The sequence below is a fragment of the Labrus bergylta genome, chromosome 8 (assembly GCF_963930695.1).
Source record: "Labrus bergylta chromosome 8, fLabBer1.1, whole genome shotgun sequence".
Classification (NCBI taxonomy): Eukaryota; Metazoa; Chordata; class Actinopteri; order Labriformes; family Labridae; genus Labrus; species Labrus bergylta.
This window is the reverse complement of record NC_089202.1, coordinates 22,828,659-22,849,742: the sequence shown is the minus strand read 5'-3', so window position 1 is coordinate 22,849,742 and position 21,084 is coordinate 22,828,659. Positions and strand designations below refer to the sequence as shown.

At 42.3% G+C, this 21,084-nt stretch overlaps 2 protein-coding genes across 3 annotated transcripts in view; one reads left to right on the top strand and one right to left on the bottom strand.

Annotated features, from left to right (window-relative positions):
• Positions 1–1,942: 1,942 nt before the first annotated feature.
• On the top strand, positions 1,943–14,700 carry ica1 (islet cell autoantigen 1). Its single transcript, XM_020653560.3, has 13 exons — positions 1,943–2,116; positions 3,815–3,844; positions 3,972–4,143; positions 5,174–5,246; positions 5,457–5,580; positions 5,936–6,134; positions 6,484–6,609; positions 7,890–7,988; positions 8,095–8,195; positions 8,363–8,406; positions 8,849–9,112; positions 11,814–11,903; positions 12,345–14,700. Exons 2-13 carry the CDS (start codon positions 3,828–3,830, stop codon positions 12,467–12,469), a joined length of 1,434 nt encoding a protein of 477 aa, XP_020509216.1. The 5' UTR covers positions 1,943–2,116; positions 3,815–3,827; the 3' UTR covers positions 12,470–14,700.
• LOC109998702 (glucocorticoid-induced transcript 1 protein) overlaps positions 14,695–21,084 on the bottom strand; it is a 25,935-nt gene continuing 19,545 nt past the window's right edge. For both annotated transcript variants that reach the window (XM_020653573.3, XM_020653574.3), the window contains exons 7-9: positions 18,292–18,481; positions 17,445–17,565; positions 14,695–17,107 (exon numbers count right to left, since the gene is read on the bottom strand). In XM_020653573.3, coding sequence (XP_020509229.2) covers positions 16,756–17,107; positions 17,445–17,565; positions 18,292–18,481 — 663 coding nt within the window. In that variant the 3' untranslated portion in view covers positions 14,695–16,755. The remainder of the gene's footprint in view (positions 17,108–17,444; positions 17,566–18,291; positions 18,482–21,084) is intronic.

The window sequence follows — 21,084 nt, the reverse complement described above, 5'->3', positions numbered from 1 at the left end:
AAGATGCAAAATAACCTCGTAAACACAACATGGGTTGTTCCCATACAGCAGACAGGATGAAAAGGTGCTGTTTATGTGCAGAGAGTGACCTCAGGGCGATCAAGGATCAAAAGGTGCTACGATCCTTTTGGTGCAAATTCAATCTGCATAGCAGTAGATGAAACACTTTATCCAAATATAAATCCATGATTTACTGGTTAAATGTTGGTCTGTGTGCTGATCTGTAACATTGTCTGAGCGGTATGCTGCTCACACACACACCCCGAGAGTGTGCAGCACAAATACTGTCCAAGGCTGCAAACGGGTACATCAATTTAGAGCATGACAAGAAATTCCCTTTAGGTGACAACGAAATGTACATGCTATTAGATCAGCTGCGCTATAGTGTGATGAAATAAATTGAAGCCAACAGATGAAAGCTCGGGGGCCCCAAAAGCAGGAGAAGGAGGACTACGAGACGGTGCAACGGCCTTCTTTTATGTTACACTGCCATCATTTGGACAAACGCAGAACTGAACAGTGGAGGAGGTGCAGAGAGAGACTGTAGAGAGGAAGCAAACCTTCAACACTTCATTTAATATCGTCAGTGATTAAGGGACTAATCAGATCTTTCTTTGTCATGTAAATAACCAATATGTGAAAAAATACTTTTTCCCAAGTGAACACACTGAACAGTAACTCTGAATCTGGCTTCACATGAGACGATTTCTCTTCTTCAGCTTAACTGATTTTAAAAAAACGTGTGAGAACACGGACATGAGGACCGTTTCAACCTAGAATGGAGCCACGCCCTTGATCGTATTGGGTGTTGTTGGGGGGCAAAATCAGTCCTTAAATCGTCTCAGTAACCTGACAAGGGATATTGTAGTTACATCAGTTGCGACGGCAGTTAGAGTTGAACTTATACGTCTGACCTCAGCGATCAAAGGCTCCTGATTTCTCTGCCCGGCGGCCCTCAAGCTGTGGGTTCTGTTTTCTAGCGACACAGCTACTCGTTGCACTTTTAAAATACTTTGACATATCACAAAGTTGTGGCACTTACAGCGAATAAGAGGTTATATAACTGCAGAGAAAAGGTGGGAATAAAATGTGTAAATAACAAAGTTTTAGGGTTATTAATAAACTGGTGCTAAGTTACTGTGCAGCCATCTTGATTGACACCCATGAGACTTCTCGACGAGGGATGTTGTTCAATGTGAAGACTGCTATTGGGTTAAAAGCAGCAAAGAAAGCATTCAACAGGAAATGTTTGCAAATAGGAGCCTCCTATTTTTAGACACAGGCTGGAAAATGTACACATAATGCAATATTATAAATGAATATCCTCAAGTTGGAAGCAGTGTCCTATTTGATGTTGCATAGAGAACATATTCTGTTCATTAAATTATCTTTAATCAGTGTATGGATTTTCCTAGAAATCATTTTATTGGTTTGTTGTGATGCAACTTTTTTTAAACGACATTTGCCACGTACCCCCATTTGAGAAACACTCCTTTAGATGATATTTCCAAAACTATGAACCCCAATGCCATTAACTGTATGTTTATTTGTTTAATTGTTTTTGCAAATTAAAAAATAATATAACAAAAAATGAATCTTATCTTGACTTTTCTGTCCATCCAGTTAATTGATTAATTAACTTTATCTCTTTCGCTGTTCTGACATGAACCGCTGGGTGGTTTGATTCACACTCAGAACAAATTAAAAGGTCCTTTTTGTTATTTCGCATACAAACATATTTGATTGAAAAGTGTTAAGTGATTACTACGGAGCCCCTGAAGTCCCAAAAAGTGCGCACAAGATTTTTTTTTCTTTTTACTTTTTGGCACTTCAGGGGCTCCGTAGATTTCAGATAAATAAATATAGATTTTTATTTATAAAGCGCTTTACATCAACGAGACAATAAGTGCTTGTTGACTCTACATAAATGTTTGCACGAGACAAACACTTGAGCGTGACGTGCTGGGGGAGCGCGCCCTGCATGACGTCATTGTTTCGTGCAGCAGACTGAATGAGCAGCTGTGTGTACACTTCAGTACAGCAGGGCCTGCGCAACGCACAGCGCTGACAAGGAATCTATGAGGAGGATTTTTCTACATGTTATCAACACGGAGAGGTACGTGTGGGACTTATTCTTTTATTCTCTCGATTATTTGCTGATATCTGTGCGAAGATGAAGATGAAGAAGGAGGAGGAGGAGGAGGAGGAGAGGCTGCTTCTGATGTGCATGAGTCAGGCGGTGTGTTTATTCTGGTGCGGTGCGGATGTATGGTTGTCATATTTATACACGGCTGCTGTTTATTCCCTGCAGAAAATGTACAAAATGATCCGTCTTTGTTAATAAATGTTTATCGCATCGCGTCATCACAGTGAGTCGAATCGTGACGCGCGAGCTGCACGTAAATTACTCATTATTTATTCATTTCCTCCCCGCCGCCGATGGACAGCATGAGATGGAACTAACGAGCAGGGGAAATAAAAGGATTTGCAGCTGAGGTTTCTGTGGTGATTTGCTGCTGCTGGGGGATGACTGAACAAAAAAGGGAAGAGGAGGAGTAGAAACAGTCACAAGACCTCAGTTACACCTTATGCACCTTATGCTTACATATGAATGTAAGGGTGCAGTGGCGATTCAAGAGTCTGCTGGGGCCCTCAGCAGAAATTAATTGGAGGGCCCTCCAGCCAGCGTTCATCACCATCACGCCTCCTGACGTTTAATCCTCTTTTTTTTTTACCTTTTATGTTTTTCTAGTGTTTTAACAGCATTCAACGCTTAGCAGGGCAACGACAGTGAGTGCTGTCAGATGGGGCCCCCTTAGGTAGGTTTTATGCTGTCGTTGTAAATGTGCACATTTTGAGCCGCTGCTGTACTGGAGTTTAAAGTTTGTCAGCCCTTATGGGACCCTTGTTGTTCTGGGGCCCCAAGCAGTTGCCGGTCATCACACTTTTATATGCACCAGATGTCGGCCTTGAGCTTGTTTGGCGTTTTCTCGTCTTCTGATTATTCAAAGCGCTTTTACTCCGCAGGTCACACCTACACATTCACACACTGATGACAGAGGCTGCTGTGTAAAGAGTCCATCAGCAATCCATCCTAACACATTTATGTCTTCATTTTAATCTGCAAACTTTTAATTATGTATGGAAATTTAATGCAACCGTAAGAAGGGAGATTTACAGTACGCCTTTAGTGCGTCAGATCATCATATGTGTACATCATTATGTAGTCTGTAGGGATGTGAATCGCAGGGTAACTCATGATTGGTGATACGATACATGGACCACCTTAACGAGAATATCACGATACAGCAATTTTCTGATAATTCTTACGCCGCAAAACAATCAGAAAAATACAAAGAGAGAAATATCTGATGAACTGTTTGAAACAAAACGACCCCTAAAAGTCAAAGTGCAGGACTCAGCAGTATTGGTGTCAGTTTCATGTCTTTACTTCTTTTCAGCGGTCTGTTGACTTACTGTACGTCCGTACATGTTTCCCTCGTTCGTGTCATTAAGGCCACCTTGAGGAGTCGTTAAGTAGTGGAGCGGTGAGTCAAAATGGAAGAGCAAATCTGTTCCAACAAACGGCACCAGCAATTTGATGAATCTATCGCACCAGCAGGACGACGATCTTTTTGCCACCCCTGTAATCCAGTCGTGCACATTTGTTAACACAGAGAAGGAAAATAGTAAAACTGCTGAATTTTATCTTTCTAAACATCTTTAAAAATGTCTCCAAATAAAGTTAAACAACCGTATCCGAGCCCTCAGATGTTTTCAAAGTTTCTATAAAGTCGCTCTGCTTTCTCCTCAGGTAATCGTGAAACATGGAGGGAGGACATTTGTGAGTACAGCTCTTTGTTTACGCTCAGTTTCACACCTGTCATGGAGTTCTTCTCAGAGTTTATAAACTATGTTTTTTTTCCGCTGAAAGAGCCACAACATTAATCCAACTCCTTGTGTCACTGCAGCGGCTACTCCCGGGATTATCTCGACCGCTTCATCCAGAGCCAGGACTCGTCCGTGGTGAACAAGTTCCAGCAGAAATACTGGAAAACCAAACAGACGCTCATCAAGGTGACCGGGAAGAAAGAGGACGAACATGTGGTGGCGTCAGATGCCGACCTGGACGGCAAGTTGGAGGTGAGGGAGGGAGAGTTTCAAAAGCAGGAGAGTCGGGTCAGGTTACTTTAGGATTCAGTCACAGTGCAGAGACGTTAACAAACACTGGGGATACTTTGGCCCCGGGTGGACTCTGCAGAGACTTAAATGGCTTTTTGATTCACACGGTGACAGTATTCGCTCCAGGCTTAAATCTTACATTAAGCTGCCTCTCCAGCTCGCATCCTCTACGCCCTCCATTTCAGGAGGGAAGTGAGAGTAACGGCTGAAATCGATACCTCATATGGGCTGAAATATCCAACCTTTATTTAAGTCACGTCTTTGTTAAGAAACCATTTCAGAACTGGATATCTACATGATAAATCAAAGCTCAATTTAAAGCTGTGATGTGACATTTTAAACGTCTACTTTTGGAATCAAACGGCTCCCATGTCGTAGTGTCCTGGTCTCAAGACCACTTTTTGGAGGTCTTGGTCTCATCTCTGCATGGAAAGCATTTTTACTCAGTCTTGTCAAGTCGGACTCCAAATTTTAAATCAAGACCACCTCTGATTAAGGATGTTTTTCCACATTATTAATTTTGATTAAAAGGAAAATGCCTCTTTCTTAAACACTGAATAACTTCAGTTCATTTGTAGTTTTTTATCCCCCGGTTAGGACCGTAACTTTCCGGTGTTACGGTCTAAGTGAGTGATACGCCCGCTGCACACAAGATGATGATTTTTCAAAGATATTTATGATCTTTGTCTTGACTTGGTCTCGATCCCTAAATGTCTTGGTCTTGTCTCGGTCTTGGAGCACTCTGGTCTCGGTTAGTGTGGTGACAACCTCCGGTCTTGAAAAATGAAGGCAGTGCAGAAGTTCAGAATCCTGCAGTTATTCAAATGTCCACTTGAGGCTGGCTCCAGGAACACAGGAAGTCACACACCACAGCCAAAAAAAGCACAGACAAACATGTTTACAGCCTGCTACAAAAAAACAAATAGTTCTGATAGTTATTGTCATCTATGGCTCACACTGATTATATTATATTGATTTTCTTGCTCTGCAGGTCTTCCACTCCATCCAGAGGACGTGCATGGAGCTGCTAAAGGTCATCGAGCAGTACCAGAGGAGGATCTGCTGTGAGTCCGATAAACAGCTTAGTATTGATAAAACCTTGAAATGAAGATTAAAATACGACCTGTTCAAAGAGTGGGTTCGCAGAGTTTGGTGTGATTCAGAGGGGAGAGTTAATATTTTGATAATTTAAAAGCGTACCTTTATTAATAAGAAATGGCTCATCCATCTCAGATCTTAAAGCGTAAAATTGTGTCTTCTTTCCCCGTCTGCAGTTCTGTCCCAAGAGGAGAACGAGTTGGGTCGTTTTCTGCGCTCACAGGGCTCGCAGGACAAAACCAGGGCGGGAAAGATCATGCAGGCAACTGGGAAAGCGCTCTGCTTCTCCTCTCAACAGAGGTGAGCATCAAACATGAACACATCAGTCAGTGTTTGAGAGATTTATGCTAAATCCTCATGAAACAGCCAAACAGGTAACATGAAAAGTAACAGCTGCATTGGGGCAGAGTAGCTTGGAGGGTTAAAGTCCCTATAACTAAAACGCATTTAAAGGTGATTCAAAACTGAAGACTGCACTGAATGCACTGGATCTTAAAACTGATTTTCATCAACCTCTTTTTAAAACTATTCTGGATGGATGTGTGTGTTTGTGTGTGCACAGAACATTTTGTGTGTAATGACATATCGAGCACTTAGATAAACTAATGCACGTCGGGCTGTATCTTAATCCTTGATCTGATTCCTCCTCCTGCAGAATGGCTCTGAGGAACCCTCTGTGCCGTTTGTACCAGGAGGTCGAAACGTTTCGCTATCGAGCGATCTCAGACACGTGGCTGACGGTGAACCGAATGGAGCAGTCCAGGACCGAGTATCGAGGAGCGCTGCTCTGGATGAAGGACGTGTCTCAGGAGCTCGATCCAGACACTCAAAAACAGATGGAAAAGTTCCGCAAGGTTTGTCTTTGCAGAGAGAGCTGCAGAAATATTTGACATGGCATTACGGATGGAAGTAAAAATATATGTCACTTAGTTTGGCATGTTCCAGAGCTCTGACATGCACACAAAAAGGTTAATTTCACCATTGTATTTACCTCAACACAAACTGCTCAGATCAGTCAAATCAAACAAGTAACAGTGTAAGGCCACTAGAGGGCGTAGTGCACCATCAGACGGCCTCTCCTCTGGTTCACTCTGAGCTGTGACTTGGACTCCAGTGTTTGTTTTCATTGTTGAAACCTGTGCGATAGGACACACTGGCTTGTTTGCTTTCAGTTGGAACATTTTCTTATCTGTTATCTCCCAGGTTCAAGCCCAGGTGCGCACAACCAAAACAAGCTTTGACAAACTGAAGAATGATGTGTGCCAGAAAGTCGACCTGCTGGGAGCGAGTCGCTGCAACCTCCTCTCTCACGTTTTAACCACATACCAGGTAGACCACGAGTCCAGGTTGTTTGCATTCACTCCAATGAGCTCAGTAAAAGGTGCATGGGGGGGGAGGTGTTTCAATGAATCGACCTTGTGAAGCAGGAAGACAAACATGGGGAGAATGCAAAAGGGGGTAGATATAAGCACATCACAAAGGTGCAAGGCAGTGGAAAAACAGCAGGCTGAGGAAGAACTTGCCACAAAAAAAGTTTTTATTCTATCACAATAGCAACATTTAGACGTCTTCTTCTGGTGGTATTTCTTGTTCTGTCCTTACATCCATACAATGCACGCTTTTTTAATGGTTATTAGTATCAAAAAAGGTCTGTAACTTTAGAAAAAAACTCCAGATTTTCCATCATATTTTTAACAAAAAAAAAGCAGCAGTGGTCCATTCAAATTCACAGGTCAGCAAATACGTACGTTTCTCAAGTCCTTTAGGTGTTAAAGCTGTGTTGATGTCTCTTGCAAACAGAGAGAGTGGAGAATACATGACTGAAACGTTGCCAGACAATGTGCAGGACGTAAACTGCAATTGTTGGTGATTAAAAACAAGAAATGACCCACTACCGGGGGCCCAGGAGTTCTATTTTTGTTTAGTAAGTTTGTTTAGTATAGTTCAGTAAAAAACAAGACACTGTGCAGACTGCAGAGATTTAAAAATATATTTTTTTAAATACACTTCACCATGTTTCTCTAACTTTAATATATGTCTCTAGTCTGTCTACAAACCCCCCAATGATGAGAAAAGTCCATCCTCTCCGTCTTTAGCCTGCTCCACTTTTCAGAAAATGTGTGCTCAAACAGGTCGTTTGGAGATTTTTCCTTCATGACATCACAAAGGGCAGTAGCCCCTCCCCCAGGTGGGTAACACTCCCACAGCTAGGTGTTTGTTCTGCCCTCTGAGTCTGCCTTCTCACTGTAAACAATAGGTCATGGAGCAAGAAAGCCAGAGTACACCCAAGCCCTTCCAGAGAGGGGGCGTGGTCAGAGACAGCTCATTTACATTTAAAGGTACAGACACAAAAACAGCCTGTTCTGAGCAGGGCTGAAATAGAGGGGTTTATAGACGTGATCAAATACAGGATCAGAGTGGATTCAGAACAAGAAACTTCACAGACATGTTTTGAGGAGCTCTGAGACTTATTTAAACTGGTTGAAAAGGAGAATATGTGACCTTTAAATGACAACACAAGAAGATACTAACTCAAGACATGGGAAATAAATGATGAGTGAAAACACAACAAGCTGAATGTGTCTCTTTGGCTTTTCCTGCTTTTTCAGACGACTCTTCTGCACTTCTGGGAGAAGACGTCTCACACCATGGCAGCCATTCATGAGAGCTTCAAGGGCTGTCAGCATTATGAGATCTCCTCACTAAAGGTCAGTGTATTTATCTGTACAGATTATTTAACGCTATAAACAGACAAATGTCTACATCAGGAGAATCATCTATTCATTGCAATCAGATACTTTATTCTTCTTTCAGACATTAAGAGACCCCGTGGAGAAGCTAGCTAAGAAGAAAGGGAAGAAGAAATTTAAAGTGGAGAAAGAAGACGCAGAGAAAGCTGAGACCACAGACAACCAGTGAGTTATCTCATCTTTTCTCATGCAGGTAGACAAAACACATGCATGCCAGCACTGACACTGAACTGGATTTGACTGAACATAAATTAAGTTTTTCTACACGCTCGCTGCTCCAAGCATGCAGGAGATGTTTTAAACTGATGTTCTCTATTTCTCCATATTTAAAGACTCATTTCACTGAACGAAAACACCAGCGATAAGACCCAAGAAGGTAAGAGATAAGGCTGCTATGTTTGTACAGCATTTAATATGTGACGTAGATGTAGTTTTTTTCACTGCAGCTGGGTTTATTTTTGTTCCGCTCATGGTAACATTCAAATGTTTCTATTGAAAAGAAAACAAAATTCACACTCTTAACACATTCAACATCTGGAAAGCAGCTGGAGAAGAAACCTCTAATTTTGCCGGCCCAATACGCAAAACACACAAGAGATCTGTAAGAATGGATACGACAAAACTCCTCACAGGAGCCTTAAAAAAAAGCCTCCATGTACTAAATCAAGGAAATGCTAAATAACCTCAAACAGCTTGTTAAAAAATGTAACACTTCTTGGTAAAATGTTGTCCCATATACGAATAAGGGACCAAATGAAATGTTAAATATGAGGTATTTTAGTGTATCGTTATATAAATATGCATTATTGATCATTCAGGGGATGCAGACTCCTTCTCTAACTATCCAGACCTGGAGGGAGAGGAGAAGGACAGCATGGCCTTACTGAATGAGATCCTGGGCAGCATGTCTGTGGACGAGGGCGACTTCTCTCGAGAGTGGACCGAAGTTTTCGGAGACAACGAGGAAGGAACGAGCGCAGCGTCGGGTGGACGAGTAGACGCCGAGCAAAGGGAAGAGTCCTTCTTTCTACCATCTCAGCTGTGGGACCAGAGCTTGAATAATCCGCAGTCTTCCATGTCAGGTATGAAAATGATTGCGTTGTCTGTGTTTGTGCGTTTGTGCTTGTGTAAACCAGAGAAGGGTTACGGCCTTTAGCTCTTCAGCCGTTTTTTGTTGGTTTATTGAAATAATTTGAGGTTTCTATCTGTAGGAAGAGCATCCTTTTTGGGAAAACCCTATTAATCATCTCAATTTAACCATTATTACACTAACTTAAAGATCCCATATTATCCTCATTTTCACCTGTTTTATTACCCTCCAAAAAGATCCCGACAGCAGCTTAAAAACTACAAAGTAAGTTCTATTCTTTTCCATGAATGATACGATTTTCTGCTTTCCTGCTTTTCTGCCATTTCCTCACAGGGAGAAAAAAGCTTTTAGATGAATTCTCAAACCCTCGTCTGTCAAAGTAATAGAAGGAGGCCATTATAACACGGCAATTAGATTTTCTGATCCGTAGGTAATTGCCAACAACTTTCCATTTCATCCGGCCTCCAGCACCGGCTGCTGACATCTCGTCTGATTTTTCTTGATTTGGTTTTGTCTGTTTCCAGCTTGGAGGGTTGTGAGGACGGTAACCCCATTTAAAAAAAGCTTTAAAGAAATAAAACCTGAAGTAGACGAGTAAAATAACGAGGCTAACTTTTTAGTTTAGTGTAACAACATGTCTGACACTATTCAGAACTGCATGGTGCAACAGTGATATTCCTGTAATCCCATTTTCATGATCAGTAAGGCCCTGTGTCCACCTAGCGTTTTTTTTTTCTGAGCGCCAGTGTCCTTTTTCAATGAGTAGAACGCGTTCACACAGAAATCGGACGCCTGGACAAAAAGTGCAGCAACCAGCGTTTTTGCCATTCTTGTGCATCCGCTCCAAGTTGAAAATCGTTCAACTTTTCAGAAAGCCGCTGTTGACGTCACCGGCGCTCTTTTCCAAATGTACGCTATTCCCCGAAGTTTTGCCGCCTACGAATCGTGTCTTGTACCCACATCCTCTTTGCTCCGCGTCTGCTCGGGTAAAAATTATCTTTAAAAAAGTTAAAAGTTAAAAGTTAAAAGTAACAGAGCAGTGTCGGTCATACAGCAACCGTTGTCAACAGACTGTTGTCATAGAGACAGGAGAGACATGCAGTGCTTTTCTTCTCAGCGCACAAACACTTCATGCAAGCGCTCCCGAGCGCACAGCCAGCACTTTTCTGAAAAACGCGAGGTGGACGCGGGGCCTTAAGGGTAGTGCTAGAATAGAAGAAGGTCTGGATAATTTTCCAGGTTGAGGAAAGCGTCATATGAACCACAGGATGGTGATTGTTTAGCAAGGTGGGCTGAAGGTCCAGCTGGTCAACAAAGCAAACAAAGCAAAGCAGAAACAGCCCCAGGATCAGTCAAGAACACAAACAAGTAAAGAAGCATTTAAAGCTTTAACTAATTCAGCTGTAATCATTTTACATGTGAAGACAGGAGAGCACACAGGCAGGGACTGACTTGTAGAGCAATAAAAAAAGAAATCTTTGACAGCATGTCACAATAAAGCAGCACGCAAGATACCAGGCACATGCTTCAAACTCATTTAACACTTGTTAATTTTCCTCTTTGCCCTAACGTGTCTCGCACTAAAGGATTTAGACTCAACTTCACATTGTTGTCAATAACTATCACATCATAAAAAAGAGGAAAATTTAGAGCCTTGCAAACTTCCAAGGGCTTTCCATGATATCTGGGTCATTGTGCAGGAAGAAGCTTGTTCCTGAGGTCAATCTAGATAACTGAAGAAGCAGAAGTTTGAGGGCTGTTTCAAACATATTGCAGGAAGAAGAGCGTAGGTGTGGCATTTCCAGGATTTGGGTGGAATGGCCAAGAGAGGAAAAGAAGCCATTCCTGCAAGAAGCAGCACATGGCAGCAGAAATGTTTGACCTCCATTTGACCTGAAGATTAAAGCCCCAAAAACAGACAAATCCTGCAAATAAAACTGGTTCATAGAGTTCGAATAACTAGACAGATCTCGACTGAACAGTCCTTGGCTTGAGACCAAGAATGTGAAACAAAGCTTTGACAAATCTTCAAGGAAGAAAATCCCCAAAAATCCCTGTGAGTCAGGCACATTCAGATGCATCCAATAAGCTGCAATCACACTGTAACATTACAGTACTTATAAATTTACACAATTCTTATCGTCATCGTGGTGAGAAGTGGCTCGGAAGAATGTTTTATTCAACGTTTCTCCGTCTTTCACGAGGACTATCGTGCATCTCAACAAGTCAAAAGGTAACGTAAGAGGAGGATGCGGGGGCTGAAATAGCAAAATGCACAAAAAGTCCAAAAGATTAAAAAAGGTTTGTTGGTGTTTGAAGCCTGCTGGACGGCTTGTGTTCGGAGCTTGTTTGGTGCTGAATATAACAACAACACATTCCAGTATCCTCCCCGGTGGCATAAAGTGTTGCAACATGGTAAAATGTGTTTTCTGAAAGCAAACTAAATGTGCCTGAACCAACAGCTCATGGTTGTACTTTCAGAAATCTGACTTGTATTTAAAAGCTTGTAATGATGTCCGATATGTGTTGTAAATGTTTTGATTGATGTTGTTTGTGCACTCATTGCACATAATCCGTCCACAACAGCAAAGCGATCAGCGAGGGAGTGTGATGATTTATTTGTTGAATCATCCTCTGGCACGTGAAAGCGTCCCCTGTTGATGAATCTAAATCTGCCTCTCTCTTGTTTTCAGATTGGGCTGGGATCAGTCCACAGCCCGTCGCCGAGGCAACCGAGCACTCATCTGGAGCCAATCAGAATCCTCCTAAGCAGACGGTGAAAGGTACGGGCCGGTCCAAGCGAGTAAAACATCAGAATAGGCTTGTGTCCAACCGAAACCTGTGTTTATGGGTACTTTGAAAAAAGAACTTGTGGGTTTGTTTCCATTCATATTTTGGATGTCAGCCAGATGCAAGGGGTGTTTCTATTTCCATTTCTTCAGTACATGTGCAGCCGTGTGTCTAAACCCCGAGTCCACCAAGCAGTCCGGTTTGGTTCAGTACAGTTTGGTACGGTAATCCCTGATCTTGCTTGCGTTTCCAAAGCCAACCGTACCCTTACACGTCCCTAAATCACAGCGGCGGGACATCGTGTAGACAACCAATAAATGTAACAAAGAACCCAACTTTTGAATGACGAAACCCCAATAAATGTGTTCCATACCGAACTCGACTGCTTGGTGCAAACGGGGCTGTAGTGACCTTTGTTAACTTTCATTTTACAGAGACGACAGCAGGGACATCCAAAGACCTCTCGGCGTGGTTCAACCTGTTTGCCGACCTGGATCCCCTCTCCAATCCTGACGCGGTGGGAAAAACTGACAGGGACCACGAGCTTCACAACGCGTAGTTCTTCCTCGGCGCCACAGTGATTACAAAATAGCGGCTACCGTTGTGAGCGGCAGCAGCAGAATAAAGCTGCTACCAGCGCAGGGAGAAAAATCACATGAGCAGCCAACACACAGTCGTCATGACTACAGAGTGAAATAATAAGACAAGTGATCAATCAGCCTCTCACTCATTTTAACTCCAGTGGTGGAAGAAGTACTCACATCTTTTACTTTAGTTCAGATTCGCAGCACCTCGATGTAAAAAAGCTTGGTTACAAGTCAAAGCCGTGCATTTGAAGTCACACTTCACGAACAGTATTTATAATGCAGAATGGGATCTCAAGATCACTTCAGTGTTTGATTACATTTACTAACGCTTTAATGAGCTCATCTCTTGAAAGCTGCAACTGTTAAAATCGGGGCTAATTGGAATTCATTTTATAATGCGAATTTGTTTAATTTCTTGAGTTTTTAGGGCTATAAAGTTTAATTTTATTGGAGTACGAGTTTGGAACAAAAAGCCCTTTGACATAAGCTGCCTTGGAAAATCAGTCCTCGTAGCATTCATGCTTTAAATTCTGACCTCCTTTACTTCTGATTTCAAACGGGTGAAACTTCTTTGTGAGATGCAAAGAGTGAAGAGAAAGCGATCAAGACAAAGATCACAGAGCAACGTGTTCAAGAAAGAAAGCAGAACATGTTGAACTCAGCTACAGAGAATTGTTAAATCAATTAAATGGCGCTTATTATTTCGCAATCCGTCAAACACTATACGGAGGCAAACCGAACAGAATTGTGAGGAAATATTAGTCATCAAATTTAAAAAGGTGAAGTGGATATTTTGTTGTTTTTGAGATTTGTTTGCTTCATGCTGTATTTCTATCCCTTTTTTGGAGTTAAAGGCAGGGTTGGTAACTTTCGAGCTGGCATGATTTTGAAAGTAGCATTCCCTCAGTGCTGTGTCTACACCCACCCCCTCCCCTCTGTGCTCCCTCTAAAGCCACACCCACTCACTTACATGCATGAGCGCAGACTTTGCTCCAGAAGTGGACCTCAGCTCATCTCTTGTATTGTGTAGAAACTACGTCGTCTCATGTCTCATTCTGCAGTAAGTAAACTCACAGTATAAACTCCGTCATCAGTGACGCCCTTTTGAGTCTGGGCTAGTGCACGCAAGAGGTAGAGAATGAGCAGGGAGACAGGGAGGCGTCTGATTGGTTCATCAGATTGGTACCTCATGGCAGACATTGGTTGAAGTTTTTACAGGCTTACAACTGCTACAGATGATGGATTTTCTATATTCCTTTCTCAGAGAACATGAGTTATTAATTTCTGTCAGGACCTAAAGACAACTTCAACCAGAATCTTAAAAAGTGACTCTGGAGAAAATTACCAACCCTGCCTGCTGTGTTGATGCATGATGCATGCCTTGTTTTATGTCATCAGAGTGTGCTTGAATGGACAACATGTTTTTTTTTTTTTATCAGTGTAATATTTTGCATCAAAGTTGTTGTTTTTTTATGCACATGTGTTTATTAAGCTCAGTTATTGGCTTCAATGGAAAACATTTAAATGACTGGTGTGTTATTCAGGTGTGATCTTCTCTATTAACCCTGTGAACACTCTGATATTGAGACATGCTGCACACACATGCACTAACAGGATCCTGTGGACATGCACTAATGGAGAGACATCAGAGTGAGGGGGCGGCCCTGAGTTGGTGGGGGATCGGTGCCTTGCTGAAGGCCCTGGCTGAGCTCAGGAAGTGAACTAGCACCTCTTCAGCCACCAGACCAACTTCCAGACTTGGTCCAAACCAGGCACTTGAACCGGTGACCCTCCGGTTCCCAACCCAAGACCCTACAGACTGACCTCCTGCCGCCCCTCGTAGCAAACTAACCGGACAGAGTTTAATGAAATCAGTCGTACTGATCTAAGTATGACTGCAACGCTGCAGAATCTGAAAGTATATTGAGTAAATGCCTTAATCAGATCTCACTTTAACAACATAGAACTTCATATTTGATTCCTTGTACAGTACATTACAACAGATTTCTTTTGTCATTCGGTTGCATCTCAAATGACTCATGTCTTACCTGTTAACGCCGTGTGACATCATCAGCAGTGATCATAACCAAACCCATGGACTGCCTTACTGTGACCTCCTGTTTGTGTGTAAATGCCATGCTTCATATCAATAACCGATGTTTCTGCCTTTGAAAAGATTACATACCAAAACAAACTGTTTTTTTTTTCTGTTTTCTTTATTGAAAAACACACACACAAGATCTACATAAAAATGCGTAATACACAGGAGAACTGAATCATCAATGCCGAACATGGCAACCGTTTACTTATCCGCACTGCAAAATTGAGCTTGTGAATGAAATCAGTTTTAGTTTGATTGAAACTCCTGAAGCTGTAAGCAGAAAAAGTGTGACTCATCTGAACTTTATTTGTGTGGAATGTGTTGCATATTGTTCATATTTATTTATTTTTTATTTTTTATTTTTTTTAAGTGTAAGTGGGTTTTAATGGAACAAAGTTTTTGGAATCAAACATTCACCAGATAACCGAATCAGTCGTTTGGTTCTGTTCTGGTCGTGTTTGGACATATCTGATATCGGATCTGTGTTACACAAACATCGTTAGTGTAGCTTTACTTCAAAACAAAATCGATTGCACTCTTTAAGTTCTGATTGTTTTAGAAATTGGTCAAAAAGGTGATTATCATCTCATTTCCACGTTAAGTGCTCCGTTGTTGGTTTTAGGATCATCCCCTCCCCCCCGTGTTAGAAACATTAGAAACCAGTGTTTACATGTTGCGTTGTTTAAAAACAAAACATCACATCAAGTGCACATCAACTTCCTGCTTCTGCCGCCAAAACAAGAGGCCTCCTTGGTCCCTGATATATGACAGTCGTTTCATCATCATCATGTACTTTGGTTCATATTTAACGAAAGCGGGATGTGGCGGGGAAGAAATTACACATTTGTCAACTTCTGAATTCAGGCGGGTGTAGCTTATGTAGCTAGTTGTATTTACTTGAGTTTTTTCGCATCTGACCGATGCAACAGTGATCTGTGGAATGTTTCAAAGCACCTGAAACTCTAACCTGAACAGGTTAATTCATAAAGTCGTCCGTGTCACGAGCTGTGACATCAATCAATCGATTCAGTTCGTTATAACGCCACTCTGCAGGGGGGCGGAGGGAGGGGGATACAACTGTTCTGCAAAAGACTGGAATGTCTTCCTGGAGAAAGGAAGTCAAACACTCTGAAAGGCAACATCGTCCGAGCAAGTACATTCCACTTCACCTGAGTTACTGTTCTGTGTAACGAGGGGCGTAAAACAAGGTTATTGGGGGGGGTGTTGGTTATTTGGTCACTGAGGAGAAAATAAAACAGCTGATATGTTGTGTCGAGCTAACCAAGTTTTTTAAAAAGTGACCAGACTAAGAATGCAGATCTCACATCTTGGCTTGTATGCCTATCAGGGGTGTAGCCTGCACTGAAGCAGCCGCTGGTTTCACCTAAGACAACTGTGCTACAAACACTATCAAATAAACAAACAGAAAATAGGCCATGGCTTGTATCATTCTAAGCCAGGTCTTAACAAGTGCAAACATTGTGGTTAATGTGGGGCGATGTACTGTGACTGTAAGACATCCTGATATGGTAAAAATATGAAACTAATCACTTTCCCATCCTGTCAAAAAAAGCTTATGTATACATACTAAAGTTGTTAGCTCGCTGAACACTGAACAGCTAAGAAGCTGGTTAGATTACATGAGTAGAATATGTTTCTCCGACAACCTCAGTGTTGTCTCTTTTGAAAATTTAGGTTTCCTTTTTCATTGTTTCTTGATTAAACTGCAGGCACTATGTAACACAATATTTGGAGCTGTATTCTCTTTTTTGCAAAAATAAGCAAAGCTATTTCTTGTTAAGGGTTCTTGTCGGGGTTCAGAGGAGAAGGCTAAGTTAGTTGTGGGTAAAGGGGAAGCTGTGCCCAAGGTCAGCTCACTCTCTTAAGTCTGGTTGACAGCTACAAAACCATCAAGCTTTCTTGAGTTCACGCAGAGTGGAAGAAAACACTGACCGAGCGAAAGTGCTGGTTTGTTTGTCTTTTTTTTTTTTTTTTTAAACCTTGGGCACTCCCTGCTGGCTGACGTTAGGATTAACGGAGTGCAAGGACTATTTTTTGCAGTTTTTCTTTTTTTTTTTTCTCTTTTCTCTTTGTTTTAAGACCAAACCACCTGAGGTTGTTTGAGCTGCAGGCGGTTTGCTCATGAATACCTGAGGACTAGCTGGTGAGGAGTACTTGTGCGGAGCCGTCTTTCCCCATGTCTGTGTCGGGACTCTGGCTGTCTGTGCTGTTGTTTGTGTTTACGCCTGTGCTTGTTTCGGTGCTCCAGTCAGCGGAGGCCGGAAAGGTAGCTAGTGGTGCAGTGGGTTGAGTTGGGGTCACCTGAGGCCCAGGGCTGTCATTGCCATAGAGACCAGAGTTGGCGGAGGAGCAGGACAATGGAGAGACGGGGGAGAAGAGGGAGGAGCAGAGGAGTTTGACGGGGCAGAAGGCAGAGCCCCTGGGAATGAAGTTCACCTTGTTTTTATCGGGGCACGAGAAGAGGGGGAAGCCTTTTGATTTGCCAGACCTGAAAACAAAAGAAGAGCTCAGTATTTTTTTTTTTAATTTGTGTGACGGATTGGATAAACAACATGTTTTTACTCCAAACAAAACCGTTGCGCACTCATCTCTGCCACCCACAATGCAAATAAGCTAAACAGCCATGATGCTTTATCATCTAGCAGGTCAGAAAACAGAAAGAAGAACCTATCGTTTTTATCTTTTAATTCTTTCTACACACAAAATAAAACAGGACTGACCGATGGGGATGGATTAGAAAAGAGGAATAGATCATCATGAAAACTGTTCTCTAATTTGATTAATATATTAATGAAAATCTAAAGTAAAACAAAGATAAAACTTACACCAGCTCCTCAAACACTTTGACCTTCTCGCAGCCCTCGGGAGGCTCCCGTTTGAACATGTAGCTGTTGTTAGGTTTTGGAGAAGTGGCGAACTTTGGGAGAGGAGAACTGCACACACCGTCTGGAAATACATTAAAGAAAGGAACATCAGAAGAAGATTACATTTTCACATTGCTTCTGAGAAAAAAAAAATACTCAAGTTGGTGTGGGTATGTATTTCCTGCGTGTCTTTACTGAAATAAGATCTAACTTATAATAAAGAACACTGCTTCTTAAAATAGTAAAAACTTGTGATCCAAATAACAAATTAGATGCCAGCTAGCATAACGAAACTGAAACATGTGCTGGCTGTAGTTGTTCATACTGGTGTCTGTCAATAGTTTGATGACCGTAGAACAATCACATCAACTTAAATCAAAGATCACTCCAGACCCGCGCAAGAAGCAATCGGCAAATTAAAGCGAAGGTTGTCTCAACACCCAAATTTTTGATACAATACTAGTGAAAATTAAATGATATTGATGCATGTTTTGATAACGTGACACAAGAGCAAACTCCTGCCCACTGCACAAATTTTTGATAGGAACTGTTGGGTACCCACATACTGACTGAGAGAGAGCGTGTTAATTTTTATGTATTGGACAGTTAAAGATCAAATTGATACAGCTGATCCAAATATATTTTCCTTTGACCCTTGTATTCTTCTTCCTTGTCAAACCCAGCCAACTACATCCCCCACAATGCAACTGGACAGCTGACAGTTCAGTCAGAGCTGGCTCTCCTGACACAGCTTGAAACAATTTTGCTTTAAAAAGGACATCACTGAAACTGTTTATCAAGGGCCCACCTTTGTCGATATCCTCAGCTGAACACGGGCTTCCATCGGGGGACTGGAGGTGGTCAGAGCTGAACGGGCGGAGCAACGGGCTGGAGTCACCACTCGAAGGTGCCTGTGTGTCTGTGTCACGTGTGTCCCCACTGCTGCTGTAGTGATGAGGAGGGAAGGGAGCACGGCGGCCATCTACCACATCCATGGTCTGTGGGGTCAGAGTGCGGAGGAGTTTGTGAGAGGTCATGTGTTCACTTCACAATGATCCTAAAACAGCAGATTGGTGGTCGTAGCGTTTAAAGAGAATCATAACTCAAGGGTCAAATTCAATCATGCATCTGTCATGCAGGCGTTGATGTGTCCTTGAAAGCCTAGATGACCTGTTGAAATGTTCCTGTGCAGTTGTTGTTGCTCCGAGATAAGAGCATCAGTTATAAGGTTCCTAGATCTATATGGCTGGAGGTAAAACGCCTCTGGTGTGTTTGTCTGTTAAAAGGGCAATTTGGAAAGCAAACATCACACCAGATGGTAATACTTCACAGAAGATGAGCAGTGCGATGTGCGGAGCAGTTGTGTTTTTGCACAGCCGATTCAAATGGGAGAGCAGGAAAAAGAAAACAACCTTGGTGCACAGCAGGCTGTAAATCTGTAGTGGTGCATGTGTTTGTATGTGCGTTTAAACTGAGAGAGAGTGTGTGTGTGTGTTACTTTCTAAGAGGGGAGCTTAACAGAATCTGCCAAGGTTTACTACCCACATCAGACAAGATTTACAGGTCTCCTCGCCTCTAGGCGGTTTAATTCAATGCGAGTGAGAATAAATGCTGTCCAACTGTACGACTCACAATACTGTTAAGTGACTTTACAAGACTGTGCTTGTGTGCATGTAATAAAGTATTTTTGATCAAAGGTATTTACATGTTTATGTTTGTCAAAGTTAACTGAGGCAGAGAGAAAAATAAATGAGTCCAGATGACAACATGTCCACCTGTTTGTCAAATTATCTCACTTTTGTGGGGCACTGGTGGCACAGTGGTTAGTGTGCCCCATGTATGGAGGCTTTGGGACTCCAAGCGGGCGGTCCAGGTTTGAATCCCACCTGTGGCTCCTTTCCCGCATGTCATTCCCTGCTCTCTTTCTCCCTGATTTCCGACTCTATCCACTGTCCCATCTCTCCATTAAAAGGCACAAAAAGCCCCCCAAAAAATGCTATCTAACTTTCAGAAAGAGAGCTTCAGCTAAAGCTTGTGTCCTCAACTGCCTCTGTTTGGTGAGTTTGAGCGTCTGCCCTCAGGAAGAAGAGATACAGATTGCCAAAAGCCAACTCCAACAGGTTTAAAACGGATTTTATTACTCAGGCCATCAAGTTTCTGAACTCCAATGATGGCCCTGATGACTGGTAATGGTTTTTTTATTCTGGTATTATGGACGTTTTTACACATTCTCAGTTTCCTGTTGTTACCTGATAAACTTTTGTATTCATTTATTAAATGTCATTCACTGTGTTTGTTGTTTCTATTGTCTGAGTCTATGTGCCTGTGTTTCTATACGTTTCTTTTTCATGTTTTCACCTGGCTGCAAAACAAATTTCCCCTCAGGGAAAATAAAGGTGACAGTTGAAAAGTTGGAAGTTGATTATCTACAGAAAATAATCACAAAATAAAAAATTTGGAACCAACATATTTAAATATGAAGTCCAGTTGTTGGCAGATGTATGAAAAATAAATGGTCAGAGTTTCAAGTCTTCAACACATTTGTAAAAGTGCAGCCTCTCAGGCGAGTTAACACTACAGAAGGTGTTTGGGTGTGGGTGTTTGATGTAAGTCACACACTGCACACGTGCGTGTTGCCAGTCAGCCTGCGTCTATTAAGTGAACAGCAGTGGCAACTCCCATTCTTGTTGTTTTGGTTGTGAACGTGAAGCACTTTTGCTTACACTGATTGTGGCTTTAACTGCACTCGTGTCAAGTCAGCAGAATGGAATAAAGGGGAAAGCTCCTGATGTTATGGCTTAGGAGCCTTATCACAACATCACAAGATGGTTACCCAGAACCAGCCTAAGACTCACAAGACATAAACAGAAAAAAATACCTAATTTAGTATTCTGTGTCTTGTGTTCTATGGCTTTAAAAAATAATTAAAAGGTTAACCAAATAATATACAGATGTTCGGGATTTATAGCTCTTTAAAAAAACTGAACTTCCTGATATTCAGAGACAGGACAGTGGACAGAGCCAGAAACTGGGGGGGAAAGAGTGGGGAACGATTTTCGTGAAAGGAGCAACAGGTCGGACTCAAACCCGGGCCGCCTTCCTGGAGGACTACAGCCTCCGCTCATGGGGCACGCGCATCAACCACTCGGCCACCGAGGCCTAGCATTGTTTCTTTTGCAGCAGTTTAGTATCATTAGGCCACGTGTCCACCTAGCGGGCAAAAAAGTGCTGGCTGTGCGCTCAGGAGCACTTGCATGAAGTGTTTGTGCTCTGTGAAGACAAGCCCTGCACCTCCATCCTGTCCCTATGACAACAGTCTGTTGACAACGGCCGCTGTATGTTCAACGTTACTTTTTACTGTAGGTTTTTTATTTTACAATGTTTATTTCCTAATAAGACACGGAGTAAATGGGGTATGTGGGTACAAGACACAATCTGTAGTCAGCAAAATAATAAGGGAAATATCATACATTTGGAAAAGAGCGCTAGTGACGTCAAAAACGCCTTTCTGGAAAGTTGAAAGATTTTCAAATTGACTGCTCAGAGCGGCCGCACACAAAAAAGGTGGAGGGCTCAGAAAAAAGATGCTGGGCGCTGTGCT

What these genes read in the sequence shown, in the direction of transcription:
- ica1 (XM_020653560.3), top strand. An exon ending in GTACCAGAGGAGGATCTGCT is followed by an intron (nt 5,247 to 5,456) that starts GTGAGTCCGATA and finishes CCCCGTCTGCAG; the next exon opens with TTCTGTCCCAAGAGGAGAAC. An exon ending in CAGCGATAAGACCCAAGAAG is followed by an intron (nt 8,407 to 8,848) that starts GTAAGAGATAAG and finishes TTGATCATTCAG; the next exon opens with GGGATGCAGACTCCTTCTCT.